Source organism: Rosa chinensis, chromosome 2 (assembly GCF_002994745.2).
Source record: "Rosa chinensis cultivar Old Blush chromosome 2, RchiOBHm-V2, whole genome shotgun sequence".
Lineage (NCBI taxonomy): Eukaryota > Viridiplantae > Streptophyta > Magnoliopsida > Rosales > Rosaceae > Rosa > Rosa chinensis.
Window position 1 is genome coordinate 36,242,599 of NC_037089.1, and position 14,801 is coordinate 36,257,399.

Sequence of the window (14,801 nt, forward strand, 5' to 3'; positions counted from 1 at the left end):
AGTTGGACAGAGAGAAAGGGAGCCTCGTTTAGCTCTTCCCCTCCACGTTTCCATCATGCCAAGGGAAACTCCTCCAAGAACATCATCTCAGACCTTCAAAAGAGAGAACCCAGGCCATAAATCACCATTCACCCTTCTCTTCTCACCTTTCCTCTCGTCCCTGGACACATCAGTCTGTTTACGAGCCCCAAAACCCTTCTTTTCACCAAAGTTGTTCGTCTATGTCTCCTCTAGCTAGCCTCAAAATTTCAGCTCCATTGGAGTTGATTTGAGTCCTGTACACCGCTCTAAGCGGAAGCTGTTCCGGAGCAAGCCTGTTCCGGATTTCTGCTTGAATTTCCTCTCTTGCTCTACCCGAATCCCTCACAACTTACTTGAGACTGATACAAACACTTGGTAAGATTCTGGAACCATCATCCCCTTTCTTTCTTCAATTTTTAGGCTCAATACGTTCAAAACAACTATCTCACATATTGAGAAGTTTCTGTTGCACTTTGCATGTTCGAGATTGAGCGAACTTCTTGGCCTGCGGCTGGACTCGATCCAATCAGCTCCCTCAGCTCTTTTTCTTGTTGAAACCCTCAAGAAAAACTCACCTTTTTTATTAGTCTTTGGTGAGTATCATCTTTTCCATAAAACTCTATATATTTTTGGTTGTTATTACGAATCCTTGAAGATTATGAACTTGTCACTGCTATTGTTGGTATCTTGCTGCCTTAACTTTGATTTGTCATCCATTCTAATGTCTAGGGATTCTGCTAGGTCATGGCTACACCTTGAGTATTAGAATCGTATATGGTTCAAAGGTTATTTGTTGTTTGTAGCTGTCCAAATATCATGTTTCAATGCATGTTGTCATCGAGCTACAACACCTACCCATATACTATTAGAAAGTAACCTGAGCTATAGATCATTGGGAGCATTAGACATGCCTCTTATGTGTGTTATATTTGTGCTAGAACATGGTTGTTTTGAACATTCAAATCATGCTTGATCATAGAGTTAATTTGTGTTATTGTTGTCCAAATACCATGTCTTCAAAACATCATGTTAGTGAGCTACTAGACCTTCCCCTTATAGTATTGAAGGGTGACTGAGACTTTAAGCTTTTAGAAGCTTTAGATACTTTCTATAGGTGTCTTAGAGTCTACTTAACCAGCCATTTTGGGTACCAAAAGAGCTTTACACAAAAGAACCAGTTTCTGCAGATTTTCAGTTTTCAGTAAAATCTGACCCAGTTGCATTCATTTCAAAACTGGAGCTAAACCGTTGAGAATTTGGGTCAGTTTCTTCTAGAAAAATATATTAGACACATATATGAACATTCCAGAATTTGAATCACCCCAAAAGCATTTTTCTAGAATTAGTTATGCAATTTTGAAATAGGGGGACATAAGCTTGTATTTTTGGAAAGAATCTGCACATTGTTTTACTTCAGCCTTTAAAACCTTTACTCTTTGATTGGTTTCACTTGAAATTCAATAACCATTTCAATCTTACTGAGTTGGTTGTCAAGCCATCCTTCTTTCAAAATTTCTCAAGAATTTACCTCAAGTATTTTGAACAGTTCCGTGACCTTTGACAGCTCCTTTAAAACTCTGTTTTCGGTTTTCAGCAACCTGTTTTTTTTAAAGTGTTCTTACCCCCTCTTCCTAACAACAAACCTCTTATTGGAACCCAAATGGTCTGGTTATTAGTTAGCAATTAGGTTAAAGGAAAGGTTTTCTTCGGAGAGTATTGAGAGTGAATAGCTAGCCTAGTTTATCGTGATTAATGTCACTTATTTGGTCTAAGCTTGATATCTTGGTAGGATCTTGTGAGGTGGTGGTTGCTACAAGGTTGTATTGAGGCCAAGTGCTGCAAGAGAAAGCTCGAGTTCCAGGTAGGGGATGCCTTTAACTCTATCTATGCTTTTCTTGCATATACAATGTTTTATATGAGGCCTCTTGCATGTTTTGGAAATTATCTGTTTTTACAACTTATAGTTTGCGTGGATTGGATTGATGTGTTGGAAATTGATGGGGATGTAAGGAGAGGTCAGTTCCTCCTTGAGCCACCGGTGGTGGGCAGTGATTATACGCATTTATATGTGTGTAATTATATCTAAAACACTATAAATAAGCAAATCCTCATGTCAATTAATATGTAATTAATCCATTTTTATTTATTGTGTAGAAAATAAGCGGAATTGCGGAAACGAGGGAAAATGGTGTGAGATTGGAGCAAATTGGAGTTTCCCACAAAATGACGAAATAGTCAATGTGCGTCGACCGTGGTCAACACCATTAAGGGAGCGGAATCCAACCACTTTCGATAATATGTTGTGGAAGTGCATTGAGAAGAAAGAAGAAAGAAGAAAGAAGCAAGAAGAAAAAAAATTGAGGAAAAGAAAGAAAAAGAAAGAAAGAAAAAAAAAAAAAAAAAAAAAAGGTTTGCTGACATCATGATGACGTTAGCATGACTTGATCCCCTTTCACCCACGTGCAACCCCTTCCTTTCTTTTCTTTTCCTCTTCCTTTCCTTTTTCTTTTCCTCTTCCTCTCACATGTGGCCATGTGGCCTTATCTCTCTCTCTCTCCTTCCCTTCTCACGGCTAGCCACACAAAAAAATATCCCATTCCAAAAAAAATCCCATTCTTCCTCCTCACCAGAACACCACACATATAATCATGAATTATCCCATTTTCCTCTTCTCTCTAACAAGGATATCCTTTCTCTTCCTCTACACAGCCGCACCACCACACCACTCTTAATTTCATTTTTCTCTTCCTCCTCACAAAAACCCCGGCCACCTCACCAAAATCCCATCCTCTCCTTCTCCATTTCTTCCTTCTCATATTTTCTTCTCCTCCATTTTATCCTAATTTCTTCTCCTCACCAAAATCTCTTCCTTCTCCATTTTTCCTCTTCACCAAGATTTTCTTTTCACCTCACCAAGATTTCTTCCTCACCAAGATTTTCTTTCCTCACCAAGATCTACCTCACTAAGATTCCATCTTCTCATCAATTCCACAAATTTCAAAGAGGAAGCCCAAGCATCAAGAATTTCATTACCATTAATTTTGGGTAAAAGTGGGGAGTCATAAATCAAGGCTAGTCATAATTGTTTTATAGCAATTTGTGGCTTGCTCTTGTTACTCCTACTTCTCTTTACTTTGTTCCTCTTAAAGTTATGTATATTGATGTTTGTTTATTGATGGGTAGTGAGTAGATTTGTTGTTGGGGGTTAGGGTTGTGTGCCCTAACCCAAAATTTTATGTAAAGGATGCCTATTTTAATGTCATGATGCAATTTAATTTGTTGGATGCTTATATCAATTTTTGTTTGGTTGAAATGCATGTCTAGGAGCCTAGTCAACTCTAGGGTATGTATTTTGAGCATGTCTAGGATGGAGTTAGAGGCTTGACCCCCTCTAATTCCTAAGATAGAACCCTCAATTTGGTATTGTAGGGGTTATAAGCATGGTGATTTACACCCGCCGCGTGATTGCGAGGGTGAATTGCTTATTGGTCTAATTCTTGAGCTTTATGCCAATTAGAGCGACTTAGAGACCCTAGCTTGAACCGGCTCTAGCTCTCTCTAATTGAGTTTGTGTGACCCTTGAAACGGCGCATTAATACCGTAATTGAGAATATATGGTCCTTGAGCCTTGAACCGCCTAGGATACGACTACCGCCAAATGAAGAATTTTGCATCTACATTAGATTAGCTTCCGGTACATAGGATTTGGGTGAAGGAACCTCCCTAGCACCCAACACTCTCTTGTCTTGAATTTTTTCGCAAACTACTTTAGCATTTCATTTTTATTTTTAGCAATTTTCTATTTTCGGTTCTTAAATTTAGTTTAAGTCTTCACAATTAAAAATCACAATTTCGGATACTTGTTGCTAGGATAATTTGTATTTGTGCTTAGTTGTCCGTAACTAAGTGGGGGTTCCCTATTCCCTTGGGTACGATACTTGGAGCTTAATTTATTTGCCCTAAACTTGATGACCGTGTTGTATTACGCGTGAGGCGCTAGTATAGGCACCGAATCAGGCAGTGTGCACCATGCCCTTGTTATCTCCCCTTTGTCTCTAGCCTTGTGATTAATGAATTCCATAAAGTGATTGGCTAGATGGACGGTTGTGATGGAAGTGAGAAAGATGATCAATTGCCGTGGGATTGTACTTACGTGGTGACGATCACGAGGAAGGGCAAACCGGTTTTTTATCTACTTCTTTTATTCAAAACGATAACTCATTTTTTTAAACTTAGATATGGGGGCGGGCATGGGCAATGACTGGATGTAGGAGCCTAACCCCTACTTTAGTTTGTTTTGCAGGCTGTTGTTATCGAAGCTTGGGTACGGAGGATAATCCTTGGAGGACACAATTTGTTTTATTCTATTTAAAGTTTATTTCTTTTTGGCTTGCTTGATTTCACTAAAGTTTTGTAACATTATGTATGGTTGATGATGTGTGTGATTGCTTACCACCAAAGTGGAACCCTAGGGTTAGAACCTCCATTTGAGTTTAGGTCCTAGTGGGCTAGACCTAGAAGACTCACACAAATTACCATTTAATGAACTTAATGCAAACTTGGGCTAAGAACTAAAAATTGACATAGGTTCTAAAACCCAACTCAACACCACCTTCCTTTCCTCTTATTCGCCTAGTTCGTAATCTTGTGATTACGAGCCAAGCCCACTATACAAGCCCAAGAATTTCGGGCTTATAGATTTCTTGCTTTCCAACCTAAAGGCCTTGTCTCTCTGAGGAATTCTAGGCCCAAAACACTTACTCCAACTGTCATGGGTGTAGGGTTCCTTGGGGAGGCAGCGCTGTGGTAATCCAGTCTCCAGGTCGCCACACTGCCCATCAGTTTGAGGATGAGCTGTGCTGCTACAGTTCAACACTGTGCCAAACATCCTCCACAAAGTAATCCAGAAGTGACTAAGGAACTTCGTGTCTCTATCAGAAGTAATGGACTTGGGTACTCCATGCAAACGAACCACTTCCCTGAAAAACAATTTGGCTATATTGGAAGCATCAGTAGTTTTCTTATAAGCTAAAAAGTACGCCATCTTGGAGAACCTGTCAACTACCACAAACACAGAATCCACACCCCTTTGGGTCCGGGGTAATCCCAACACAAAGTCCATAACAAGATCCTATCAAATATCGTCGGGAACAGGTAAAGGCAGATAAAGACCTATATTTTGGGACTAACCCTTAGAAACCGGGCAGGTGTAGCACTTCCTCACAATAGCTCCTACATCTTCTTCAGCTGTGGCCAGAAATACCTCTCCTCAAGGCTAGCAATAGTTTTGTCACTGCCCAAGTGTCCACTCAAACCCCCTCCATGCAGATCTCTGATCAGTTTCTCCCTCAATGATGAACTAGGAATACAAAGCCGATTATCTTTGACTAAATAACTTACATGGAAATCTGGAACTGCATGATTGCTACTGCACTTGGCCCAAATTTCCTTAAAATCAACATCTTCCTCGTATAAGTCCTTCAAGATATCAAAACCCACAACCTCTTGAGCTAGAGTGACCAGCAAGGAAGCTCTCCTACTCAAAGCATCTGCCACCTTATTAAGAGTACCAGATTTATGTTGAATCACAAAAGGAAATTTCTGCATAAAACTCACCCATCTTGCATGCATCTTGTTTACAATTTTCTTACTGCTGAGGTACTTCAAGGCCTGATGATCAGTAAACAATACAAACTCTCTCTGAATAAGGTAGTGCTCCCATTGCTTCAATGCTCGGAACACTGCATAAAATTCCTGATCATAAGTACTCCACTTTTGTCGAGCTTCACTTAGCTTTTCACTAAAGAACTCTATTGGTTTCTTTTCTTGTGACAACATGGCACCTACTCGCACGCCACTAGTATCACATTCCACCTCAAACACCTTGTCGAAATTGGGAAGAGCAAGAACTGGTGCAGTACAAAGTTTCTCCTTGATTAAGGCACAACTCTTCTCTTGTTCTTCTCCCCACTGGAATTTTCCTTTCTTCAAACATTCAGTAATAGGAGCAGTAATGGTATTGAAATTCCTCACAAATCTCCTGTAGAAAGTAGCTAAACCATGAAAACTCCGCACTTCAGAAACTGTTTTTGGAGCTGGCCATTCTCTTATAGCTCGTACCTTCTCTTCATCAACCTGAATGCCTTCCTCTCCAACTACAAAACCCAGAAACAACAGCTTACTAGTGCAGAAAGTACACTTTTTTAGGTTAATGTACAGTTTATTTTCCTATAATTAAGGTGCCCAAAACATGTCTCAAATGTACCAAATGTTCTTCCTTGGTCCTGCTATATATCAATATATCATCGAAATGCACCACGACAAAAGAACCAATAAAAGGACGAAGAACCTGGTTCATAAGCCTCATAAAGGTACTGGGTGCATTGGACAACCCGAATGGCATAACCATCCACTCGTATAAGCCATCCTTCCTCTTAAAAGCTGTCTTCCACTCATCCTCTGGCTTGACTCGAATCTGGTGGTAACCACTTCAAAGATCTATCTTGGTAAACACCTTGGAACCCTCCAGCTCGTCAAGCATGTCCTCCAAACGAGGAATAGGAAACCTGTACTTCACAGTTATCTTATTTATGGCTCTATTGTCAACACACATCCGCCATTAATTGCTCTTCTTAGGAACAAGGAGGACTGGAACTGCACAACGACTCATACATTCATGAATGAATAGTTTTTTCAGCAAGTCTTCAATCTGCTCCCTTAAAATCTCGTTCTCCTTTGAACTCATGCGGTAATTGGACAGATTTGGAAAACTAGCTTCAAGCACCAAATCAATCTGATGTTGAATGTCCTTCATAGGTGGTAATTCGTTGGGCAACTCATCTGAAATCAGCTCTTCAAACTCTCCCAACATATTCTGCACTTCCTTAGGGATCACCATATCTTCCTTTTCAGCAGTCAACAAACCTTTAATTAATCACCACTGAACAGAAAACTTCAGATTCTTTAAAGATCTCCTCCATCTCAAATTCACTGCTAGACAAGGTCAGAAAACTCTCCCCTTTGTTTCCACTAGACTTCTCAAATTGTAAGACAGGAGCCATAGCAATTTTATGACTATTCCATATAAACATCATCACATTATCTCTGCCTTTGTAAGTCATATCGACATCATATTGCCAAGGTCGCCCAAATAAAATATGACAAGCATCCATATCGATAATATCACACAGAATGTCATCCTTATAATGCTTACTAATAGATACCGGTACTTTGCAGGACTCCTTATAATGCTTACCAATAAAACCCGTTGCAACACAATATTAATCTTTTCAGGAGACTCCTCCATTGTAAACTCAGCCCCATCATAATCGTCATCTCTTGCAACTTCTTCTTCATCTTCATCATACTCACCTATAATCACTTGGGCTTTCCTCTTTTTGCACGATCGAATTGTTCTTTTATTCGGACTCTCATCCATTCTACATCAACTACTCTAACATTGAGCCTACTAGTAAGAGATCAATTTTTATTTTTATTTTTGACAATTTTAAGAAATTTTTTTTACGACCCATTTTTCGATTACATATCCGTATTTCGACCGTTCAGTTTTTGTTCTCTATGAGTAAATCATTTATGCAAATTTTTAACTAAATTGATAATTGTTAAGGTACCAAATTAAATTATTTTCAATAATAAAAAAAAGTACCAAACTAAATTAGCTTCATGGACGAATCGGACTAAATTTGCATAAATGCTTTAATATTGGTTGTTTAACTGTTGGTTTCGATTAGTCAGGCCATAAAAAAAATTGTGTGGACTACAAGACAATTACCCTTGTGGTGGTCATATCAGATGGACTAAAGGGCCAATCTTAGGCCTTGACCTATAGCAAATGATCCACTGAGTACTTCAAAAGTCTAAGTGACATACCATTACTGACAAATATTTATCGGTAAAAGTCTCTCAATAATAATAACATATGAATTTCCTCTACCAAACTATATTATAACCTATTGCCTATATATATAGATCTATTATCTTAAAAGTGGAAGAAAACTGCCAAACCCTAAGCGCCGCTAAACCCTAGTGCCGCACCCAACTGGTCGGTGTCCACCGCATCCGGCCATGCTAACACACGACAACATCCTTGTATGGAACTGTCGTGGTATTGTGTGTAATGAAACCCAAAGGGCTCTTATTGATCTTGTCCAGTTGAAGAAACCTAGTCTGATTTTCCTAGCAAAAACCCTAGCCAAGCCAGATCACGTTGATGCCATCACTCAAAGCCTTGGCTTTGCTGGAAACTTTTGCTATTCTCATGCAGATGGATCACAGGGACTCGCTGTGATTTGGAACGCTAGTTCGAGCGTCGACTTACGCTCCTCATCTCCACATCATATTGATGTCAGTATGGGGGAACCGGGAAACCCTGGGCAATATCGCTTCACGGGGATCTATGGTTTTGCAGCAAGGTCTGATCGAGATAGAACATGGGATCTGATGCTGGATTTGGCTGCAGAACCTTGTGTCTTACCTTGGATTGTTGCTTGCGACTTCAATGAAATTCTGTGTCAGGCAGAGAAGTCTGGTGGGCCTCTTCGTGCTGTAGCGCCAATGGCAAAGTTCCGACAAACACTAATTGACTGTGGTCTTATGGACATGGGATTCTTTGGTAGCCGTTTTACATGGTCGAGTAAATTCACAAAGGAGCTTCTTGATAGAGGCCTTCAATCACAAGGGTGGCGCACTTTGTACCCATACAGTAGAGTTCTCACACTACCTCCCAGTGAGTCGGACCATTGTCCCATTCTAATTGAAGTGAGAGCTGCAAGAACTTCTAAACGCAAGTAGGCGTTTTCGATTTGAGGAAATGTGGCATGGTGATGAGCAATGCACTGCTCTCATCCAGCGACATTGGTCCCAACCTACTACTGGGAATGTTTTGCATCAAATAGGCCAAAAAATTGCTAACACCGGTCAGCAACTTATGGCATGGCATGTTACTGAGTTTCAACAACAAAAGAATGAGCTACACAGTCTCGAGGCTAAAATGAATGATATCATGAAGAGGCCATTCTCACATGAACAGTATGAGGAGCAACGTCTCCTGCATGTGCGACATAGCCAAATCCTAGCGCAACAAGAGAAATATTGGAGGCAGAGATCAAGAGTTGTTTGGTTGAAAGAAGGGGACAGGAACTCTGCCTTCTTCCATCGTAAAGCCTCTAATAGACGCAGCATAAATTCAATCAAGGGTTTGCAAAATGAGCGTGGGGAATGGACAACTGACCCTGATGAAATTAGTCGAATTCTGGTTGATTATTACAAGAATATTTTTGCCACTGAGGGTTGTGATGATGCAGCTCTTTCGGAGATTTTTAGAGCCACCCCAATGAGAGTCACACCACTCATGAACTCAGCCCTGTTGCAGGCCTATACTGATGAGGAAATCAAAACAGCTTTATTCTAAATGCACCCATCCAAAAGTCCCGGACCTGATGGCATGTCTCCCTTCTTCTTTCAGAAATATTGGAGCATTATAGGTATGGATGTCTGTGTAGCTATTCGAAACTTCCTTGATCATGGTGATATATGGACTGAGTCCAACTTTACTCACTTGTGACTTATCCCAAAGATCCCAAACCCTACTGATGCTTCTCACTTTCGCCTTATAGCTCTGTGTAATGTTGTTTACAAAATCAGTTCCAAAGTTGTTGCAAACAGATTGAAGAAATGGCTTCGAGAAATTATTTCTCCATTGCAGAGTGCATATGTTCCGGGCCGTTTAATTTCAGACAACACTCTGATAGCTACAGAAGCTGCCCACTTCATGCATAAATTGAAACATCAGGAAGAAGGTTTTTTCTCTCTTAAACTGGATATTAGTAAAGCATATGATCGCCTTGAATGGCGCTTTCTGCATGCTATGTTGACTAAACTGGGTTTTGATTCCAAATGGATTGCCATTGTTATGAGTTGTGTCCAATCTGTCTCTTATGCTATTCTTGTCAATGAGGAACAGACCACGGAGATTACTCCAACTTGTGGTATCAGGCAGGGTGATCCTTTATCACCATATCTATTTATTCTATGTGCAGAGGGTTTGTCAGCATTGTTATCTCAGGTGATAGTCTGGTTTTATCACAGGTTTGAAGATGTGTCCTCAAGCCCCTATTCTGCATCATTTATTTTTTGCTGATGACAGCTTCTTATTTGGTGAGGCAACTGTGCAAGAATGCCTTCATGTGCGGGCAATCCTTGATATTTATGCAAAAGCTTCTGGACAAAGGGTCAATTTTCAAAAAAGTAGTGTGGTATTTAGTAAAAATGTCCCTATAGATTTGCAGAATGAGTTGGCTACTATTCTTGAGGTGCAGTGTGTGGAGGAGCATGATCGTTATTTGGGCTTGCCCTTGACAGTAGGTAAATCAAAAACAGCTAAATTCTTGTACATTAAGGAGAAGCTGACCAAAAGGTTGGTGAATTGGAAGGCTAAACTTCTAAGCAGTGCGGGTAAAGAGATCCTCATAAAAGCCATGGCTCAGACCATGCCGTTGTATGCTATGAATTGCTACTTGTTACCAAAAGGGTTGTGCGATGATATTCATCAACTCTGTGCGTCTTTCTTTTGGGGAGACACTGATGCTAAAAAGAGGATTCATTGGTGTAGCTGGGAAAAATTGTGCCTCACCAAGCAAGAATGAGGTATGGGCTTTAAAAATATTTATGCATATAATCTGGCCATGTTAGCTAAGCAGGGATGGTGATTTTTATCGAACCCAAACTCCTTAGTTGCTCGCTTGTTTAAAGCTCGATATTTCCCTAACTGCACTTTTTGGGAGGCCCAACTAGGAGATGCTCCATCCTTCTCTTGGAGAAGTATCCTTGAGGGTAGACCTATCTTGAAGGCAGGGGTTAAATGGAGAATTGGAGATGGATCAAATGTGCATATCTGGAATGATCAATGGATTCCACACTGTTCCAGCTTTCTAGTTCAACAATCAAGACCTTCTTCTTCCCACAATATGGTCTCTGATCTTATTAATCCACATGATCGTACGTGGATCCATGCTACTATTAATACTCTCTTCCCAGCTGTTATTGCAGAGCAGATCTTGACTATTCCCTTGAGTAGGAGAACAGTGGCAGATAAAATCATGTGGGCACCGGAAAAGAGGGGTTTCTTTACTGTCAAGTCAACCTATTGGATAGCACGTCAACAAGTTTTGGGACATGTTCTCACTACTTCTTCTAACGGTGATCCTTTTAGTGAATTATGGCGTAGACTATGGAACGCAAGGGTGCCTGGCAAAGTACATATTTGTGTTTGGCGGGCATGTTAGAATCTTTTGCCTACTAGAGATCGGCTACTGACTAAGGGTTACGATGGTGATACAAGATGCCTATTGTGCTTCGCCACTGTGGAGGACACCACACATATTTTCTGTAAATGTCCGCTGGCCATTGAGCTTCTCTCTGCTTCTCCATTTCATCTAGCTTCTTCTTTGATTCCTAACATGCCTTTTAAGGAATGGATGTTGGAAGTTTCCCTCAAGCTTAAACCCAAGGTGTTTGAGCAATTATTGATGATCATTTGGTCGTTATGGAAGAACCGAAATGTTGTACTATGGGAGAATAGTTTGAAGCCTGCTTCTGTACTCATGTGCAGTGTCATGGCATGGTTAGAGGATTTTCATAAAGTCAGAGCACCTGCAGTCAGTTCCAAAAGGCCCGACCAACAACGTTGGAAGCCTCCTGAAGGTAATCACATTAAAATTAATGTTGATGGAGCTTACTTATCACCACTAATGCATGGGGGAATAGGTGGTGTGGCTCGGGATTCACGTGGCCACTTCATTGCAGCTTTTGCACATTCCATTCCACATGTGGGCTCTGCGAAGCAAGTGGAATTGGTAGCTATTAGAGAAGGCCTTGATCTTGCAAGGCAACTGCGGCTATCCGAAGTGATTCTTGAAACTGACTGCCTTGTTGCAGTGCAGGACATTGCTCAAAATGCTAACTCTGATTTGGCTAGTATTGTTGATGACATACTGGGGGTTCAGAAACTAATACCGAAGGTTCAGATCACTTTTGTGCTTCGAACGTGCAACCGGCTTGCACATAGGTTGGCTAGTATAGGCTTTGAATCTAGTCTTAAGGAGGCTTGGTTTACACAAGCCCCAGATTGTATTACAGATCTGATACTTTCAGACTGTACTGATGTAAGCTGAGCTCTCTCTTAATAAAACTTCATATTATTTCAAAAAAAAAAAATATATATATATATATAGGGCCCTTCTAGTGAGGGATTTTTTTTTAGGTCTTTTCTAGGGATAGGCATTATACAAACTTTTCGATCATATTTTCATATCTTAACCTTTCAGTTTTTAGGTTCTAATGTATAGATCACTTCTGCAAATTTTCAGCCAATTTGATGATCGTTAAGGCATCCAAAACTGCAATTTACCATTATAAACACGAACGGTTCCGGTTCGACAGATTCGGTCCGTTCGTGTAAATTGCAATTTTGGAAGACTTAACGATCACCAATTTGGCTGAAAATTTGCAGAAGTGATCTATACATTAGGACCTAAAAACGAAACTGTTAAGATGTGAAAATATGATCTAAAAGTTGGTATAATACACATCCCTATAAAAGACCCAAAAAATGGATCCCTTAGTGGCAGCCCTCTATATATATATATATATATATATACTAGTCTGTAATTACATGCTCTGCATGTGTAAGAAAAATTTAATTGTAAAAAAAAAAAAGTTATCTCTAGAAGAAATAGATTCAGTGGGTAGTTATTGCAGAGAGAAAATAGTGTGAGAGAAAAGTGGAAGTTGTGGAATCATTTCTTTTTAATTTTCTGAATAAAAATATATTTTATAATTGTCCTATTTACCCTTATGATTTAATTTATTTTCAAAGTTTTTTAATAGTTCATGGTTAAATCTGTCAAAAATTTCAGTTTTGACTAACAAAGCCTCTTCTCTTAATAATAGTATATCTATACTATTATTAAGAGAAGAGAGTTGCCAAAGTGGACGTGAAAATACTCAAATAACCTCACACCATAAATTATATTAAATTAATATTTAATAAATTAGAGATATAAATGTAATTAACAAAATAATATAAAAGTAAAAAAAAACAAAAAACAAAAAATAAAAAAATTTCTTATGCAGATAACTACTCCTACCCACTATCTGCATTACCCTTACTTACCCGATATCTAACACTATTTACAAATATTAATTTTTTAGTGAAAAAAATTCTTGCACTCTGCATGTGATTGTAGACTAGTATATATATATTATAACCAATAATGGATCACAAACATAAGTCGAACTCTAAGCTCAACACCAAAGCAGAATCGAACCGGAACAGGGAAGAGAAATAGGTGACCGGGGATTCAGAAATGGAGGATGAGCTCAAGAACTTCATCAAGGTATGGATCACAACCATCTTATGTCTATCTTATTGCCATTACATAGTCTCCAGATTAATCCCTAAGGGCCTGCTTAGGCTCATTTCTCTCCTCCCTGTCTTCTACTTCTTCATCACCACCCCCCTAACTCTCCATTCCTTCCATCTCTGTGGACCCACAACCTTCTTCCTAGTCTGGCTTGGCATCTTCAAGCTCCTCCTCTTCTCCTTTAACCTTGGCCCTCTATCACCACCCCCAGCGTCACTCTTCCATTTCATCTCCATAGCTTGCCTCCCCATCAAAATCAAACCCCCAAATCACAAAACTACCCAAAAACCCAGTAACCCAATTGGTCAAAGTGTCACACAGTGGCTGCCAAACAAGTCAATTGTGGTGGCTGTGAAGGCATTGCTTTTGGGTATGATCATTCATACCTACGAGTACAGACCACATTTGCACCCTTATGTGATCTTAGCCTTGTACTGTTGCCACATGTACCTGGCTCTAGAATTAATCCTGGTCCTGAGCGCGACTCCGGCTCGGGCTCTTTTCAGATTTGAGCTCGAGCCGCAGTCCAACGAGCCTTACCTCTCCACTTCGCTTCAAGACTTTTGGGGCCGTCGATGGAATCTAATGGTCACGAACATCCTGCGCCCAACGGTGTACGATCCCACCCGGCGCGTGTGTGCGCGTGTATTTGGGAAACGGTGGGCAAGGCTGCCGGCTGTGATGGCCACCTTTGCGGTGTCCGGGTTAATGCACGAGGTTATTTATTATTATCTCACCCGCGTGCAGCCCACGTGGGAAGTGACGTGGTTTTTTGTGCTACATGGGGCTTGCGTGGTGGTTGAGGTGGAGGTCAAGAAGGCGGTTACTGGCAGGTGGAGGTTGCACCCGGTGGTTTCGCGGCCGTTGACGTTGGTGTTCTTGGCTGTGACCGGCAACTGGCTGTTCTTTCCTCAGTTGCTCAGGAATGGTGTTGATGCAAAAGCTATAGGAGAGTATGCAATTATGGTGGATTTTGTCAAGGCTAACTTGCCTCATTTAAGTTATTGGCCCAACAAAACCTGATTAACATACTTTAACCCCTTTTATTGATCTTCCTTTCTTCTGTTGTTCAAGAAGATGAAGTTGGAAATTGAGGTTTTGTGTAATGATGTAATTGTTATCACATTATAGATCATTTGAGGAGGAAGAAAGTTATGGTGGATTTTGTGCTAAACTGTTTATTTGGTCAACAGAACTAGTTTATACACTCTTACAGTCTCACCCCATTGTTAATCTCATCTCTGTTAAATTTTGTTCTTCAAGAATATGATGTTGCAAATTGAGGTTTTCACTCTGTGTGTAATAACATTCACTCTTGATTAATTGAGAAGGTTCAGA

At 40.2% G+C, this 14,801-nt stretch overlaps 2 protein-coding genes across 2 annotated transcripts; both read left to right on the forward strand.

The window, feature by feature from the left end:
* Positions 1 to 9,907: 9,907 nt before the first annotated feature.
* On the forward strand, positions 9,908 to 10,685 carry LOC112184225. The gene is made up of 2 exons (XM_024322491.1): positions 9,908 to 10,128; positions 10,187 to 10,685. Exons 1-2 carry the CDS (start codon positions 9,908 to 9,910, stop codon positions 10,683 to 10,685), a joined length of 720 nt encoding a protein of 239 aa, XP_024178259.1.
* Positions 10,686 to 13,306: 2,621 nt separating this feature from the next.
* Positions 13,307 to 14,725, forward strand: LOC112187011 (probable long-chain-alcohol O-fatty-acyltransferase 5). Its single transcript, XM_024325616.2, has one exon. The coding sequence runs from the start codon at positions 13,407 to 13,409 to the stop codon at positions 14,484 to 14,486; it is 1,080 nt and encodes a 359-aa protein (XP_024181384.1). The 5' UTR covers positions 13,307 to 13,406; the 3' UTR covers positions 14,487 to 14,725.
* The last annotated feature ends 76 nt before the right edge of the window (positions 14,726 to 14,801 follow it).

Coding starts and splice junctions, on each gene's coding strand:
- LOC112184225 (XM_024322491.1), top strand. CDS start 9,908: ATGTTGACTAAACTGGGTTTTGATTCCAAATGGATTGCCATTGTTATG. Junction 10,129..10,186: donor ATAGTCTGGTTTTATCACAG/GTTTGAAGATGT, acceptor TGCTGATGACAG/CTTCTTATTTGGTGAGGCAA.
- LOC112187011 (XM_024325616.2), top strand. CDS start 13,407: ATGGAGGATGAGCTCAAGAACTTCATCAAGGTATGGATCACAACCATC.